This window comes from Pieris rapae, chromosome 24 (assembly GCF_905147795.1).
Source record: "Pieris rapae chromosome 24, ilPieRapa1.1, whole genome shotgun sequence".
Classification (NCBI taxonomy): Eukaryota; Metazoa; Arthropoda; class Insecta; order Lepidoptera; family Pieridae; genus Pieris; species Pieris rapae.
The window spans coordinates 2423609-2442240 of NC_059532.1; the positions used below are offsets into that span (position 1 = coordinate 2423609).

An 18632-nucleotide genomic window follows, 5' to 3' on the forward strand; every position below is an offset into this window, starting at 1 on the left:
CTAAATTCACAAACAACTGTTGTTGTAGACCCCCTTTCAGCAGTTGTTGCCTTAGCAACTTGTTTCTGACCTTTTACTGCTACTATTCTCTGATTTTTTTGGACCGTTGATATACCTGTCTCATCGACGTTAAAGATTTTATCAGGTTGAATATGATGTTTGTTTTGTATGCAAATTATCATACAAATTTTTAACGTCAGTTTCATTGAATGCAGTGATACGATTCAGTGAAGTCGCCTCAGGTGTTCTCAGAGATATGCTGGGATGTCTTTTCATGAAATTGTAGTACCAGTCTTTTCCAGCTAGCTGTTTCACTCGGTCGAATTTGTGTGGAAGTTTGTTCTTCTCGGCATATTAAAAGCTTCTGCTGCTTTGCCGAGAGTGAGTTTTTTGGTTTTAACATCGTCTAAACCTTTTTTGAGATCTTCTAAACTGTACTTCAGTTCGGTCTTTCTTTTGTAAGACGAGTACGAGGTATCTGAACAATAATTAAAAAATGTTGAACGGGGAACCAACACAAGGGAGTGGGGTAATACCGACTATTTCTCCAGATGGTGCATATTTAAGAGCTCGTATGTCGGTAACCTGGAAAAGAGAAACAGAACTTAACGTATCGATCCAATATAGTAATATGAATTAATTAAATGTAAGTAATTTACCTTAGGATCTCCTTTCATTTTTCCTGGTCTTATCCAGTTGTAAAACTGTAAGTTCTTGAAGTTCTTGAAGAATAGTTTAGGTATTCAACTATATACGGTTTTGATTTTTTTGCATTCTTGCAAAAAGTGATGTACTCGGCTGGAACATTTATTACTTGATTTATTAGTTTTTTTTTCAATCATTGCGTGCATACTGTCAACCTCCATTTGGGTGTGACCTACTTCCAAATATTTTTGCTCAATTGTCACATTATGCAGCATGGCTATGTTGAGGAGAGCGTTGCTTAAAATGACGTTTCTGTTATGATACGTACACCCATCAGTATACAAGGTTATGTATCTGTTGTAATCTCCGTTTCCAGATTTTAAGTAAAGAAATTAGTTAAAATCGTTGCAAATATCGTGGACACATAGCTTAGTCTTGTAGTAATTTGATGACACATTAGACCGCGGCGCTTAAAGTACTGCTGGTATAGCTGGTAGGTCTGCAGTAAAGACAAAATCCTTTTTTTATTTATCAGATTCTTTGTCCATTCTCGCATCGTTCTTTTTATTTACATGGTCGTCATAAGTCTCTTTGGTAATATGGCCCAGCTTGTATCCATTACAGGTGTCACACAAATCTTTCTTTGGTCTAAATAAAGCTATTTTTTGTATGGTTAGGGTGTTTGTAAAAGTGGCTATAGATAGTGTTTTTTGTGTTTCGTCGCACAATAGTCTGTGTATATTTTATAAAGTTGCTGTTTGGATGAAATGTCTGGTTGTATATATGTCAAAGTCGGCCTTTTTCTACAATAATGTGAAGGCATTTTAGGTAACTCATCTAAAAACTCCTGCAACATTTTAATTTCTTGATCAAATGGTATTTTTGACGAAAAGTGGAGTTAGCTGGTTTGCCAATTCAATCATCAATCACAAGCCTCCACGAATCTGATATACTTACCGTGAAATTTCTTCTTGCATATGAGGTAGGCCCTGCTTGCTCAGTTATGATATTGTGCTGTGCTCGGCGACCACTTCGAGTTGACTCCACTTGAAGTGACCACGACGTACCGTCGGTAGAGGTGATAAGACCTTGAAGTTCAGAATCATCTGAACTATGACTCCTACCACGGCCTCGACCACGAATCGTTTAGTGCTCCAAACAGCGCTTACTGCCTGTCGATTCTGTTAAACCGTGATTTCAACACACAACTCATTTCATAAACCGCGCTCCCTTCGTCACTCACTTCATTTTTGGAATCTCACGGTATTCTGTTAAGCAATTTCACTTTTCGTTTTTGTGAGTGAAGGGAGTTGGTAGATGACTTACTAAGTGAGTTTTTTTTGAATATCGTGACAATTAACCCATTTTATTTATAAAAAGAGTTAATTGTCAAAATTTTCATAATAATAAACAAAATACATGTTTACTATTTTATTCGATAAAAATAAAAAATAGAATACGTACATCAATCATGTTTTGGGGGACCTAGATTAAATTCAAATTAGATAAATACACTTGTTTAATGTAGTGTAAATATAAAAACGTTTTGCCAATTATAACCTTATGAATATTGTTAAGATGATATTGATATTGACCGTAAAGCCCATCTGGCAAAGGGGCCGCTTAAAGCTATAAATTTATTTATTAGTACATCTTAAGTTACGTGTTTTATTTATAACTTCCAATGAAGAGTTTATATTTAGTATTTACTATAACCCTACAGGCGACAACTGAAAGCCGTGGTGTATGTGAGGGACAGACAACTTAAAAACATTCATTATATTTCGGCACGAAACAAATGATACCCAGCATCTGGATATATTATCACAATTTAAGAATATTATCTTAACAAAAATATTATCTATCATGTCACTCTTAAAGTGATACTCTCCGCAAATGGTCTAAGGATTCAAACTAAACAGGATGGATAGATATCTTAAATTTCAAAATGTTACTAAAGGTGAGTACCAAAAAAAAAAAAAAAAAAAAAAGTATTTTATTGAATCACAAACATTAACATACATGTAAAATTGAGGTAGCCCCAGTAAGTTAAATAATACTTGTGATGGAGCAACCTCGCAACTTCCCTTAAATTATAGATTACAATGTTTGGACCAAAACAACTGAAATATGACTTGAGAAACTTAGTTACAAAATATATTATTTTTCTATTTATTTATTTTTGAATTAAAAACTAACTAAATTAAACAAATAATAACGCACGGCCTTTGCGTGCGTGCGTGTGAGTGCGTGCATGTGTGTTTGTGTGTGTGTGTGTGTGTGTGTGCGTGCGTGCGTGTGTGTGTGTGTGTGTGTGTGTGTTTATCTGATTCTCGTCAAAATTAATTCTGTTTCTTCATATGTGATAGTTTTCAACCACCCAATTACGGTATTCTTACAATTATATAATAACATCGGATATATATTTAATTTCTGATTCAGTTTATTATAGATGTAGGCAGCCTGTGTAGTATATTGACGTTGAGCAAAAACTGTGTGCACGCGTGGGGCGTATGCTACAATATCTTTACGTCTCTTCTTTAGTTTACCTGGACTAAATGGTAGTGTTTTGTGCATACGTAGGGTGATATGCAAAATGTATAATTTTCTAACGCTCAATAAACCACTATTTCTGTAAAGGTCATCGGTAGAGTATCTATATGGTTTGTAGTTCATTACTTTAATAAGGGCCCTTTGAGATCTCTCTAAATCTAAAAACTTAGTTTTAGTTGCTCCTCCCCATACGGGAATGCAGTATATTATAATAGATTGAGCCAGGGCTAGATAAACTTTATTAAGCAATGACGCGGGCATGACGTAGCGTAAGTTTTTAAATATCCAAATAAGTTTTCTAACCCGGGCCATAATTGTTTCGATGTGTAAGTGCCATGATAACCTTTGGTCCACTGTAACTCCAAGATATTTGGTAGAGTTGACACGTTCTATGGTCTGACAGCTACAATTCTGGGCAATCGGATCACCACACCTATGAATCCTAACTCCAAAGTCGTAACCCGGCTGAGATCTTTGATTCGCAGTAAAACATATAAAATTTGTTTTATTAACATTAAGTGAAAGTAAGTTGGTATTAAGCCAGCCAGCTACTTCAGCCAGACCTAGTTCAGCTGCGGATTTCACAGCCATCCAAGTCGCTCCCGTGTACACAATCGCGGTATCATCCGCGTATGAGTAGATCCGTCCGCCATTGCTCCGAATATTACAAAGGTCATTTATATATATCAGGAACAATGTCGGGCCAAGCACGCTTCCCTGCGGGACGCCATATTCCACGGTTTCTTCTTCACTTATCAAATTATTAATTTTAACTTGTTGTTTTCGACCTTGTAGATAACTTCTAAAAAGGGAGAGAGCTGTATCACGAATTCCTATGGCTTCCAGCCTGCGCAGAAGAATGGGAACGGAAACGGTATCAAATGCCTTTTTAAGGTCCAAGAATATTGTTACGCATTTAATACCTCTGTCTACATTATCAATTATGTCATTAGTAAGTGCAGTCACTGCATCTTGTGTAGACAGGCCCTTCCTAAATCCGTATTGTGTGTTGGATAAAATTTTGAATTTATTTAAGTAATTGACCAGTCTATTGTTCAGTAACTTTTCTAATATTTTAGAGATACATGGCAGTACGGATATAGGACGGTAGTTATTGACGTCGTTCAGGTCCCCACTCTTATGCACAGGCGTAATCAACGATCTCTTAAATACGGCTGGAAATATTCCTGTTTTGAAGCAGGAATTAGCCAGCTGGCTAATGAGCGGGACAATAAAGTCTCTGGACATTTTCAAAAACTTTGTGGGTATACCATCCCAACCAGGTGCGCTCCCAGAATCGAGACCCATGAGTATAGCATCCACCTCACGAGGACTAGTCTCAAGAAGAACAAACGAAGACACCCGAGAACAAATGTCTGTAGTTGTTGGGTTACCGAAGTTAAGTAAAATGTCCTCAGCTAAAGTTGACCCTATTTTAACAAAGAATTGGTTGATACGGTTTAGTGAGTCAAGCGGATTCGGAGTAATATTCAGTAGACATGTATTTGAGGATTTGGGGGTTTTAAATTGAGTTACTTCATTAATTTTTATCCAAAGCTGTTTAGGATTTTTAACTGAGTTAGCTATTTGAGTTTTATGAAATTGTCGTTTAAGTTTTTTAATTAAGTTTGAACAGAAGTTACGAAAGCGTCTAAATGTTATTTTTAAGATTACGTTAAAAGGATTTTTCTTTAGTTTAAGTTGCATTTTATTGCGAAGTTTAATACAGCGTAGGGCTCCTAGTGATATCCAAGGTTTAAGAATTCGCTTGCTATTAGAGATTGTCTTAGTTTTAGTGTTACAAAGTAATATGGTTTTTATTTCATGGATAAATTTATTAGCCAAGGTCTCCGGATCATTGTAAATATTGAAAAATGACATGTCTGAGTTAAATAAGTCTTTACACGCGTTTTCAAAGTCAATAGAAGTTGAATACCTATGGCAGTTTCTAGTTACAGTTTTTTGTGCTAGGTTTAATACTACCATGGCATGGTCCGTGATAGTTGTAGTCAAGACAGCCACAAAAGCAGAGCTCTTAAGTTTATCGAATTTCAGAAAAACATGGTCGAGGCAGTTCGACTCTCTAGTAGGTAGACAGTGCCCGGGAAGCAGCCCATGTCCTGCCAGCATGTTTAAATAATTTAATCTATTGTGACGCTGTTGTAAGGATTCAGACACTCTACCTATTAGGTTGATGTTTATATCCCCAGTTATTATAATATTTTTAGGTGTAGTAATAGTATCGAGATAACTATTTAGGGAAGTTATGAAATTATCTGCACAGGCGTGTGATGGGGAACGATATATACCTATAATAACGTATTCGGCGATAATTAGCTGTATAGCCGAGGCGTGCGAGAGTGAAACTTTTGTTACCCGACAGAGATGGTTGTTTTTTATGTATGCTACAACGCCATCATTTTGATTGAGCTGATTTGTAGTATGATATGAAGAGTAATTACGGAGGAGTGGTAAGCGTTTACTATTATTTAGTCTGCACTCTGTAAGGATCATTACATCCACATCATGATTCATTTGCTGTAAATTTACCTGAAGGTCGTCAAAATTACTGTAAATACTTCTAATATTTTGTGTCAAGACAGTGAAATTATTTTGCTCAACGTAGTTACTAAATTCTTCGATGTCAATTACGCGTGCAGAATGGCGTAGCTTGCCCTTTACTCTATTGAATAATTGCATGTAAGTACCGTTGCAGGATAACGATGTTTTGAGAGTACATATAGTGCTATTGAGACAGTTAAACTTATTGTGTAAGAGTGTGTATGATTTTGTGTATGTGTGTTTAAGTGTGTATGTATGTCCGTAAAAAAGGGATTTTACACTGAATAATACTTTTAGATACCGTAGATTACAACTTTTTGAACTACTGTTACTTGGTTTATCAAAACAATGTAGGTTAATTATAAATGCTAAAACTTTAAGTATGAATAGACTAATAATTATTTTCTTAATACTAATACATGCACAAAAAATAAGCGATAAGAATAGTAAGAAATAAAAAGAAGTTTCACAGTATAGTCACGTTTCCTGTAGCAAAAGGTGTACCTGGGCTTCGCTGTTAATGAGGATAACCCGAGAATTTTCATCTTTCTTGACGAAGACTCGGCCATGTTTAGTCCAGCAGAATTTGTACTCTTTTGATTTTGTAAGGTCTCGGGCCAGGAAAAATAGTCGGGCTCCTTTTGATGTTAACTGTTCCGATATAAAGACAGGGGTTTCTTCATTTTTGGTAAATCCGAGATGTTTAGCCTGTATCTTTGTTTTATTTTTAATATTGTAGCTCTTGACTTTCAGAAGTAAATCCATTTTAAGAATCGATGAGGCTAGTTCGACAATTATGGGGGTGTTATTTACCCCAGACTTTCTACTCTGGATTCTGTAAATATCTTTTATGTCTTGCTGACTCATATTAAAATTTACAGATTTTGAGAGACACAATACCATATTAATTAAGTCGTCTCTATTTTCGTTTCCGTTCTTTGGCACATTTTTAATTTCAATACATGTCTTCCGAGTTGTCCTTTGCAGATCCTCTATTTTATCTTCTAGGATATTAATATACTCCCTATCTTTCTTAGTCTGTACCTCTAGTGATTCTATCTTCTTCTGAAACTCTTCTTGTTGAGCAAACAAACGCGTGATTGATGTTTCTATGTTACTGTTAGTTAATTGCATTTCCTTGAGATTGTTATTAATTTCTCTAAGTTCTTGTTGCTGAGTCTTCGTAAATGACGCGAACAATTCTTTCATGTATAATTTAAATTGAGAAAAATCCGAAGGTTCAGCGGGTGAAGTATGCATTTCCTGTTCTCTTTCTACTCTGCACCTTTTATTGACCCTACTATTTCGCATGGAAATAAAATTCGGTGGTGTACTTTCAATACCTGCTTCATTTATGTTACTGTCAGATAACGACTTATTTAACTGTGTTGCGGACATTGTACCAGGGAATAATGCACAGCAAAGTAACCACTAATGCGTATCTTACAACGGGCCAATTAGTCACAAGGTAATTAGCGAAAGGGGTGTCGCTAATTAGGTAATTATCCAGTGGCGCTTGTGAAAGGTGGAGCTTAGCGGTGAGTGGTCGCCTTCAAGGTCACGTATGACCAATAGTTAATAATTAGGTGTGTTACCCGTACTTCTTGTTCGCTGCGCAGGCGCTGGTTTGTTGTCGCCGATCTCAGGTACCAGGGTGGCAGGATCGTTTCTCTGTCTACGTAGTCTTCACACGTTGGGTATCTTCACACGCCGGTTACCTCTTGTGATTTTATGCGCTCCTATTTTCTTCTTTGAATTTAGTGTTACCAAATTTATAATTTAATATTTAAATAAACTTTTACAAGGGGTCCACTACACGTCTACACCTATCGGCGGTCCGGGGGAAGAGAAGACCAAAGGTTTCATATAATATTTTGATCAGAATAAATGTATAATAATCAATTTGGATCAAATCTATAAGCTTTCAATTGCTCAAATTCATACCAGTGTAAGTGATCAATATTGATTTTTATTGATATGTTGGAAATGACATTGCTATAACTTATTTTATAAATATAGAAGCAATCAATATTAAAAAAGTAGTTATTGCTGCTGACTCCAGTTTAGCACTAAACATACCCTTTATGAGCCTGAACCATTGATTTGTTTCATTTATAAATAATTGTTTTAATCCAAATCAAAGAAAATCTAGGGCAAACCTATATTAAGATATAGGATTTTTATTCATACTATTGAATCAAATATTATGTGCAAAATAGTGTAATAAGTGCCTTTGTTACCATAAAACTCTTAATAATATTTGGCTTATTTATGAAACTAGTTTTTAAGAAACTTTACTCAGTGTTTAGTCATGAGTTGCAATAAAGGAGTTGAAGAGAGAAGACGCGTTTGAATTTAATTTAACAATATGTGGTATTAGTATAGTGGTAGTGATTGAATATTGAACCTTAAGTGACCGAACATTTGGTCTATAATCGAGCCGGATGAAGTAAACGTGCAAAACAAAAAAATAGTGAGCTCGGCCGCATTCCTTAGATAAGAAACCGGTTTTTGATGCATTGAGTGGTCGTTTTTCGCATAGAAAGAAAAAATGTGAATAAGTGAAGAATAAAGACGTTTTGAAGTTTTAAGATATATTTAAAATATAAACATTATATATATATATATAAATAATAATGACGTCAACAGTGCTGAACAGCAAGTGCTTTTAAATAAACTAGAAGATTTAGCCTCTAAAATTAAAAAAACCGAAGTAAATTTTAAGAAAAGTCCGAAGTCAAGAATTACTACTGGATATATTCGTGCGAGGCTGGAATGTATTGAAGATTATTGGAGGTTATTTAATGTAGCACATGAAGATGTCGTCATGCACTCCAAGGGAGCAAAAGGGAATATTACCCTATTTTCTAAACGAAGAATATTATAAATATGAAGAGATGTATTTGTATTTTAAAGCCGATATGTTGGACATATTAAGTAAGAATGTGATTGGTAGCCAAGAAAGTTGCAGTAACCACCAGAGGTTAAGCACCGAAACAAATTCATCTTGTGTAAAACTGCCTCAAATCGAATTACCCGTATTTTCCGGTAATTATGAAGATTTCTTAACTTTTCAAGATTTATTTTTAACCCTTATCCACAATAATAATTCGCTTGCCAATGTACAAAAGTTGCACTATCTGAAGTTAAGTGTCACCGGCGAAGCAGCTGCCTTGTTAAAACATATTAGTGTAACAGAAAATAACTATGACCAAGCATGGAATATTTTAAAGAAGCGTTACGGAAATAAGAGAATAATTATAAATTACATATTAAAAACTGTTTAACCTACGTAAAGTCAACACACAGACATCAAATCAAATTAAAATAATTTTGGATACAACAAGTGAGTGCTTAAATAATTTAAATAACTTAGGAATATCGACCGAGTCTTGGAGTCCGATTATAATACATATTGTGGTAAATAAACTTGATCAAGATACGCATAAAAATTGGGAAGAACACATATACAAAGATGACTCCGACTACTTACCAACTTGGGAAGACCTAAAGAATTTTCTAGAATCCAAGTATCGAACTTTGGAGCTAGTAAACACAACTAACCAAAACTGTTCAAAAGATCTAAGACCAATAGTACAAAAGAGTTTTACATGGCTAAAGAAGGTGTTGATACTAAGTCTTCATGCTCCTTATGTAAGTTCCATTACATTTATAATTGCAAAGATTTTATTAAGCAAAGTGTGGAAGACAGACATAATATTGCATTAAAAAACAACCTGTGTTTTAATTGCTTGCTACCAAATCACAAGGTGACTGAATGCAAGCGACACATTTCATGTAAGTTATGTGGGAGAAAACATAATTTTCTTCTGCATTTAAAAAGGAAACAAGAAGCTCCTGCATCACTAAAAACAACTTCATTGACATCACAAGATATTGAAACAAAGGTAGCATCACATTATTCCAGCGAAGAAAAATCGAGTCAAGGTGTTTTATTGGCTACTGCACTAGTTCACGTGAAATCAAGCTCGGGTGACTATCATACACTCCGTGCCCTTGTTGACCAGGGTTCAGAAGCGACTTTTGTAACAACCAGAGTCGTTGAACTTCTTAACTTAAAGAAAGAGAATGTCAACGGCACAGTTTCGGGTATCGGTGAAGAAAAGCATTGCCTTAAGTCTAAAGTCCAGCTATCAATTAAAGCTAATTCTACTTACATTTACACTGAAGCCTACGTTCTAAAAACTATTTCATCATTAATACCTGCGAAGAAAGTAATTATGAATAAAAGTGATTTACTAAATATTGAGTTGGCTGACCCTACCTGTTTTATGCCAAGTCGAATTGATTTATTATTGGGTGCTGGTGATTTTGCAAAAATAATAGAAGATGGGTTAATCCGTCTTGAATACGGTTTAGTAGCTCAGAAGACTAGTCTTGGTTGGATACTGTCTGGGAAAACCCTATGGTCCAACTATCTTTTTGGGAAATTGACAAAGATTTATTTGAGAAGAAAGTTATATACACAAAAGAAGAAGAAGAAGAATGTAAAAGAATTTACTCAAGCACAACCCAAAGAGACATTGACAGTAAATATATTGTACAACTACCACTAAAGCGAAGTAAAGAAGATACTATTAAGCAAGTATCTAGAGAAAAGATTAAATAAAGATTTACAATTAAAAGATGAATATACAAAAGTTATTTTTATAACTTTTGTATATTCATCTTTTAATTGTATATATCGATTTGGGTCATATGAAAGAGCTTGAAGATCAGAATGACTGCAATACAATTTCTACAACATCTACCTCATCATGCGGTAGTAAGACAAGACAAAGATACTACGAAGGTTCGAGTAGTCTTTGATGCATCGGCGAAAGGTTTTCAAGGATATTCCTTGAACGATACAATGTTGGTTGATCCTGTAATACAACAAGACCTTCGAAGTTTAATTATCACATGGAGACAACATTATATTTGTTTTGTCGGTGATATAATGAAGATGTATAGAATGGTGAAGATGTCCGAGGAACACACAAAATTACAATGCATCGTTTGGCGAGACAATTCAGATGAAATATTAAAAAGTTACCAATTAACGACTGTAACATTTGGAACGGCTGCAGCTCCATTCCTAGCTGTAAGAACTCTATTAAGGTTAGCCGACGATGAATGTTCTAGTGATGTTAAGTATTCTGAAGCTATGAAAGCAATAAAAGAGTCATTTTACGTTGATGATTTAATGGGGGGACATGAAGATGTAGAGAGGGCAAAAAAGTTATGTGTTGACATTAAAGAGATATTAGAAAAAGGCGGTTTCAAAATAAAAAAATGGTCAAGTAATTGTAAAGAATTACTACAACACATTCAAGAAAACTACAAAATTGAAGATTCATTGGAAATTAAATTAGACAAAGTTATTAAAATCTTAGGACTTACTTGGGATTTAAGAGAAGATGCATTTAAAATAACAGTTAACTTACCTTTACTTACCTATTCTATAACAAAAAGAAATGACTTACCAGCTCTACAACACATTAAAGTGCCTCGTTGGTTTCATATGTCATCATACACGAAAGAAGTACAAATTCTCGGCTTCGCAGATGCCTCAGAAAAGGCGTTTGCAGCTGTTGCTTACCTGCGAGTAGTTGATGAAAATACTGCAATCTATGTATCAATGATTGCATCTCGAACAAAGGTGGCTCCTCTAAAACAGCTTTCTATTCCAAGACTTGAATTGTGTGCTGCTGCATTGCTGTCAGAATTAATGGAAGAAGTCACTGAAATACTAAAAGTTTCCATCGATGTTTACGTGTACACCGATTCCATGGTAGTGCTATCTTGGCTTCAATCTCAGCCGGGTAGATGGCACACATTCGTCGCCAACAGAGTGGCAGAAATACAAAGATATCTTAATAGTAGCAAGTGGAATCACGTACAATCATATGAAAATCCAGCTGACGTTGCCTCCAGAGGAGTAAAATCCAGTGAACTTAACAACATTGACTTATGGTGGAATGGGCCAGAATGGCTTAAACATGAAAGAATACAAATCTTAAGAAATTATTCTATACCTCAGACCTATGAAGAAGAAAAAGAAGGAAGTGAAAAAGAAGGTTTTTATCATACCAACATATTACAGGAAGACGAAAAACCAATATGGGAACGATTTTCAACCTTAAACAGATTGAAAAGAGTTATATCGTACTGTATGAGAATGAAGCAAGAAGTTACATATAACAACCAAAGAAATGGAAAATACATTACAAAGGTGTGTTCATTTTTATCAAGAAAGAATATATCAAAAGGACATCGAAGACTTGAAGAAAGAAAGAAAAGTCAAACCCAAAAGCTCACTGTCAACATTGTGTCCTTTTCTAGGTGGTATATTAAGAGAAGGAGGAAGACTGCAGAATTTAGAAATTTCTGAAGCTAGTCAACATCCAATTATTTTATCTCAACAAGTGTTAACGTTTTGACGTTTGAGTAGCACAAATAGAAGCATGTCTAAACTCCCGCCCCATATACCAAAAGAGAAAGATTTCATGTTATGATATTTTTTGCATGATATTTTTTATTAATACAGTCCACTATTCGAAAGGAAGTTTTTCAAGTATTGTTACATTTTTTTATAAGGTTAATAAGCATTGTTATTTTTTGTATAAAGTTAAGTAAGAAGTTTAAGTTCAATATAATATAATGTAAAGCTTTAAGTTAAAAACAATATGTTTTGGTGAGCGGTATGTTTAGTCATGAGTTGCAATAAAGGAGTTGAAGAGAGAAGACGCGTTTGAATTTAATTTAACAATATGTGGTATTAGTATAGTGGTAGTGATTGAATATTGAACCTTAAGTGACCGAACACGAATTACAATGGTATTCCATACATTCTTTTTAAACTTCACAAGACACTACGCTTTAGGTTATCCTAATCAAAATAGTTTTAGTTTTTGTGTGTTTGTATTAATTACAATTAATAACTTGCAGAAAACAATATAATTAAATTGCTATTGCTATGCAATATTATTGTGTATATAGGTATGGTCACATACAACATCTCACTATTTACAATTTTAACAGATAACAATTGTATTACACCCATCAGCGGTAGTCATCAAGAACAAAGCAGATAATGAACAATGATGGAAAAGAAGATATATTAAACTGAGATCAACAATTGATTTATATGAAAAATTGTATGACTGTGTTTAAGATAATTGTGTACTTCATAATCTTTTTTTTGTATTTAATAATATTATATTAATAAAATGATTTATTAAATCTACTATTTATTTCATGACTGCCTAATAAAAACGTAGTAACCTTAAATACATGGATAAGGAGAAATAAAATATATATATATGTGTGTTTCTGTATAGGTAAATTAAAGAACAGAATAAAACTTATACAACATGATTTAATGTCAATAATAAACTTTTAACACACTACAAAATCACTTTCAGTAATACAAACTTAAACTTAAGTATAATAAAAACTAATCAAACCCAGCCTCACAAAAAGCTAATCAATTACTACTTTATTTTGTAGACAAATATATTTATTTATTTTAATATATTTTCTAATCAGTTCAGAAAAAGTAATTGTTATGAACAAAAAAATTAAAAAGCTTAATAAGTACTTAAACTATCATGTACATAATGATGGTGTTTTATACTTGTGTAAAGCAGAATAATGTTTTTATTCAAAACCTTAATGTTATACCTATCAATATTTATAAAGATATAAGAACCGCCAAATTTTTAAATATTTGGTTGTTCGGGCTGTGATATCATTTATTATAAATTGAAGGATAGTTGAAATTCAATTATTTGAAAATATTTGCACTATTGTGTCTTTCTATATCCAGGGTCTTTGTCATTGATACAAATGTGATATTCTTCAAAGGCAGAAAAATCAACCAGGATTTTTAGACCATTGGAACTCTGAAATTATTACATTAATAATTTTAGTATACTTTACCTACTTATAAAATAGGATGAATCTACTGGAAACAAGAAATGATGAGTCCATTGAAAAATTGGTTCTGACATAAAAATTATATTTTATTGCTAAAATAATCAAAATGTTTACCTTAGATTATCTATTTATTAGACTCTTCGTTCATCTCAGCAGGCCATATAGGAAATGTTATAGGTTTCGTAAATACCACATAAGTAACGTCTTGGGTATTGGAAAAAAGCGATAGTAACCAACGGCGAGAAACCAATTGGTCGTTTCATGCATTTTTCTTCGCCATCAATAGATATTGTATTAAGTATATTTTAATTATTTACATAATTTATTTATTGAAATAGAGGTTTAAAGTGGACGGGCCTTCTGTAAATAAAAATATATAAAAAAGTTTATCGTAAAAAATGCTATATTTATAAATATTAATTTATAAACTTACCACATATATATAGATTGTCCCATATTACAATATTTTCACATAAAACAGCCTTTAACTTCGCTACAAAATGGCTAACTCACTTGTAAATCATGGTTTCACCTAGGAAAGAGCAACTTTTAATTTGACGTAAAAAATCGAGTTCACTGCCGATTTTAATTCACACGAGATGTCAAATGGTGTCATCAGAATGCGAAATAACAAGACTATTTGAGCATAAGTGATGTGAGTCTTAAATTATAGTTCCAAATGTAAACAATCTCACTTGAGCGGCGCTTTTGTCGCGGTTATTGTTTATCAGAATATGAAATTGTAACCTGACACCTCTTCAGGAGTGATTTGAGTGCGGAATCCGCTGTGAGAATTTGTAAAGTGAGTTACAGAATCGACAGGCTGTGCTTTAATCGTTTTGATATCGGACTCCGGTACACGAAGGAAGAGAGAGACGCCTGTTGGGTCCTGTGTTCTCCTTTCGTGTGTAAGAGGCCATGATCTGATGTTTAAGTGGCGGTTTTGCCTCGTTAGAATTCTCATTTGGCTCTCCGTACTGCCAGTGTACTCTGTAAACATGTAACAGACACGGAACCTTTCTTGGGATTGCCGACTGAGGCTGAACCACCAGTTTATTATCGATTATGGGGTTGTTGATGACATCGCAGGTTCTGGTTAGCCACCTCCGTACCAAATCTTAAGGACACCGTCCGAGAAATGGTCCAATGGATTTCCAAACGGATTGAAATCCATGCGTCCAGGCCAAATGGACGGCGTCTGCGGCCGTCAATGTCAAAAACGTGCGCCACGCCATATGGAAGCAGTCCGAATTGTCCGTGAATGGGCAAAACGGCGCCCATTTTTTTAAGATTATTGTTCCAGTTTAGGATTTGATGTCGATGGTGGTGCAGGTGCTGTGTATTTGTCAAGCTTTATAATTTTTTTTAATTATGTCTTTGTCCGCGCGTGACTTTGTGTTGGAAGTAATAGAAAAATATAAATCATATCCATGTTTATGGCAAGTAAAACATCTTGATTATCACAACAGAGAAAAGAGAAATGCAGCGATGAATGCTTTGTTGGAATTGTTTAAAACAAAGGATCCAGAAGCCATACGGTTAGAAAAAAGATTACCACTTTAAAAAATTGTTTTAAAAAAGAATTAAATAAGGTATGTGTTGTAAATTTATAGAAAATTATTAGTTTCGGTAGTTATATGTAATATGTGTAGACAAATAAAATAACACAATAAAATAGAATATTTATTTCAAGTCTTCGATCATTAATATAGGTACATTAAAATTAGGAGTTTATGTTAACATGATTAACGAATTGTTTAATTACTTATTTATTATATTTGAACCGACTTTATATTGTGTTACAGGTTAAGGCGTCAGAAAGATCTGGTGCAGGAACAGCAGAAATTCATGTCCCTAAGTTGTGGTACTACAGTGAAATGTTCTTCTTAGCAGATGTGGATGTACCAAGGGTCCCAAGATCAGTGAATTCCATTCTCGATGACATGCCATTTGAAGATAGTGCTGAGGTACATGCATATGTTATACTATTTTATCATCTTGCCAACTGACACTACTTTCTTCATTAAAACAAAGGCTTCCCTTACATTTTTTGCATTACTGCTGGCATTCCTATTTGTAATATTTAATGAAGTAAAACCGATTGCAGAAGTTGAATCATTAGTATTGATGTCAATATCGAATACATTATCCATTGAATAAGGGGAGCTAGATTTTCTAAGAAAATTGTGAAGGAGACAGCAAGTTAAAACAACTAGGTCTATTCTGTCTAAACGTAAGTTTATAGCAGTATGAAAGATTCTAAAACGGTTTGACATAATACCGAATACATTTTCTATTATTCGCCTAGCTCTTGACAACCTATAATTGAAAATTTTTCTTTCTTTTGTCAGAGCTGCTCTGCTAAATAAATGGCTTCATAAAATCACTTCGTAGAGCAAAAGCTTCATCCCCCACAAATACAAAAGGTAGTTTAGTGTGGCTGTTTTGACACCTGTCATCATTGGGGATGTTAAGTTCCTTTCTCAGTAATTTTTCATAAAAAAATTGTATTCTGTATGGCTCCTCCATCTGAAACTCGACCATTTGTACCAACTTCACACCATATAAATTCATAGTTGGCATTTGCACAAGCCATTAGCACAATGCTATTGAAATTCTTGTAATTCCAAAAATAGGAACCACTACCTGGAGGTGGTATTATCCTTATATGCTTTCCGTCTATAGCCCCTAAACAATTAGGAAACTGCCATCTTTCTTCAAAGTCCTTTGCGATTTTCCTCCATTCTTCTTCAGTATCTAACAGTAACATAAACATTTTTTTTTTCAGATGAGCGATGATGAAACTGAAACCAATTTACCAATTAATGTGCCATCGCCACCTTCACAAAGTAGCGTGGCTTCATCATCAAGGACTCCAAAAAGAAAAACCAAAGCCCAAGCTGACAATGTTTTAACAAAGATAGCCAGGAAATTGGATGAACCTGTGAAAATGAAACAGCAATATGACTCATTTGGTGAACATATTGCAGAAAAATTAAGAAATTTGCCGGCAATGATGGCTACATACCAAAAAATAATTAATGATGCAATATTCATGGCTGAGACCAACAATTTAACGATTGATTCGCACATTGTGAATAATTCATTAAATGAGCCTGGATCTTCACAACAGCACCATAATTTATTGCATGAAGCATTTGTTGCCACTATAGACATAGGTTCAGACAACATTAAATAATTACTTTTAAATATGTTACTTTTACTGTAATAAATGATTGTAATACTTGATAATGAAAATACTAAATACACATTGTATTATTTACTTACCTTCATATAACTCTTCAAAACCGTTATGATTGCCTTGCAAGTTTCTGGAATAATAGTTCCCAGGCACTGTGCAGAAATTGCAGTTTCAAATTTCAGATTTTCATATGTCGTTCCTGAGGCTAAAAAACGAAGTGTAGCACATAGCCTTTCGTGAGCAGTTATGGCTTGCCTCATATTAGTATCATTTTTTTTTATTATTGGCGTCACAAGTCCAAGTAATTTGAAATACGTCTGTTCGTCCATTCTTAAGAAGTTTCTCCAATCAGTGGGCTCTAGAGACAATTCAGACAATAAGTTGGTATGTGTAAAAGTATTTCTTTGTTTCAACCAATCCTTCATTCACTTTCTCTTAGGTTTTTTTAATAAAATACACACAGCTGCTGCCACCAGTAAAGTATTGTTATCCATAATATTATTTATTCCCGTTCCGTACGATTGCAAAGTTCGAAGTGGCGCCATGCATCCAAATGGAAGTATTTGTGAATGGTACCGTGATCTGGATATATTTCCATTTGGAGTGCATCCAAACGGAAGTCTACTAAATGGACGTATCGTCAGTGGCAGTCTTTAGATGATTTATCGATCAATTTGGTGGCATGAGGTGCGGCGCGGGGCGGGCGGGTTACGCGCCGCTTGCTTGCCGGTGCGCTATTGGTTCGTCAGTTAACCTTTGCTTCCCGCGCTCTGTTCACGTTACGTTTGTTCTCAAAGTACTACCACACACAAAAGTTTTTAATTACGAAATGGTTTTTCACAGAAAAGTGAGAAAAATGATTTATGATGTATATTGTTATTGAAGAGAGAAGCTGATAATAATTCAGTTGATAATTTAAAACAATGCATGAAACGAACCGCAGTGGCAACAAAATGTTCCGTGTCTACAGTGAGACGAATTGTTAAAAGTTCAAAAGATTCAGAATTTCTGACTGTCTTCCGAAAAATTTAAGAGGAAAAAATAAAAGGAATAAACAAAAACCAATAACAGATATTGACAGCTTTGACCAGGGTGTAATAAAAAGAATCATCCACAATTTTCACGTCACTGAAATTGCCTACCATAGGTAAGTTGAGAACGAAGTTACAGGAAGATCTACATTTCCAAGGATCTGCAACAAGTCTCAGGCGAATAATAAAAACTTGGGTTTTAAGTGGAAAAAAACAGAAAACAATAGAAAAATTTTAATTGAGCAGTCACAAATTCGATTTCAGAGGATTGATATATCTGAGAAAGATAAAAAAATAGAGAGGAAGGAAGACCTATCATTTACACTGATGAATCATACATCGATAGTTCCCATGCGTCTCACCATTCTTGGACAGACAGCCCTACCAAAGGCATTAAAAAACCTATATCTAAAGGTAACCGATTGGTCATAGTCAAACATAGTCAGACATCAAAATAAAAAGGAAATGAACTGGTTAAATTATTTTAAGTAATTAATTTGTTATGGAAGAGCTGGGAACCCTAACACAGGTATATTTACTTAAAAGGGTTCCCAAATCTTACACTATGAACCAACTTAAATGAATAAAGACTATTATTATTATTATAGTGCACGCGGGTGGAGAAGCGGGTTTTGTGCCGAACGCTTTGCTGACATTCAAAGCCGGTACAAAAAGCGGCGACTACCACGACAACATGA

At 34.4% G+C, this 18632-nt stretch overlaps 1 protein-coding gene across 1 annotated transcript; it reads right to left on the bottom strand.

Annotated features, from left to right (window-relative positions):
• Nucleotides 1-15659: 15659 nt before the first annotated feature.
• On the bottom strand, nucleotides 15660-17521 carry LOC123690374. Its single transcript, XM_045633783.1, has 2 exons — nucleotides 16986-17521; nucleotides 15660-16458 (listed from the first exon to the last, which is right to left on the bottom strand). Exons 1-2 carry the CDS (start codon nucleotides 17326-17328, stop codon nucleotides 16196-16198), a joined length of 606 nt encoding a protein of 201 aa, XP_045489739.1. The 5' UTR covers nucleotides 17329-17521; the 3' UTR covers nucleotides 15660-16195.
• Between the last annotated feature and the right edge of the window lie 1111 nt (nucleotides 17522-18632).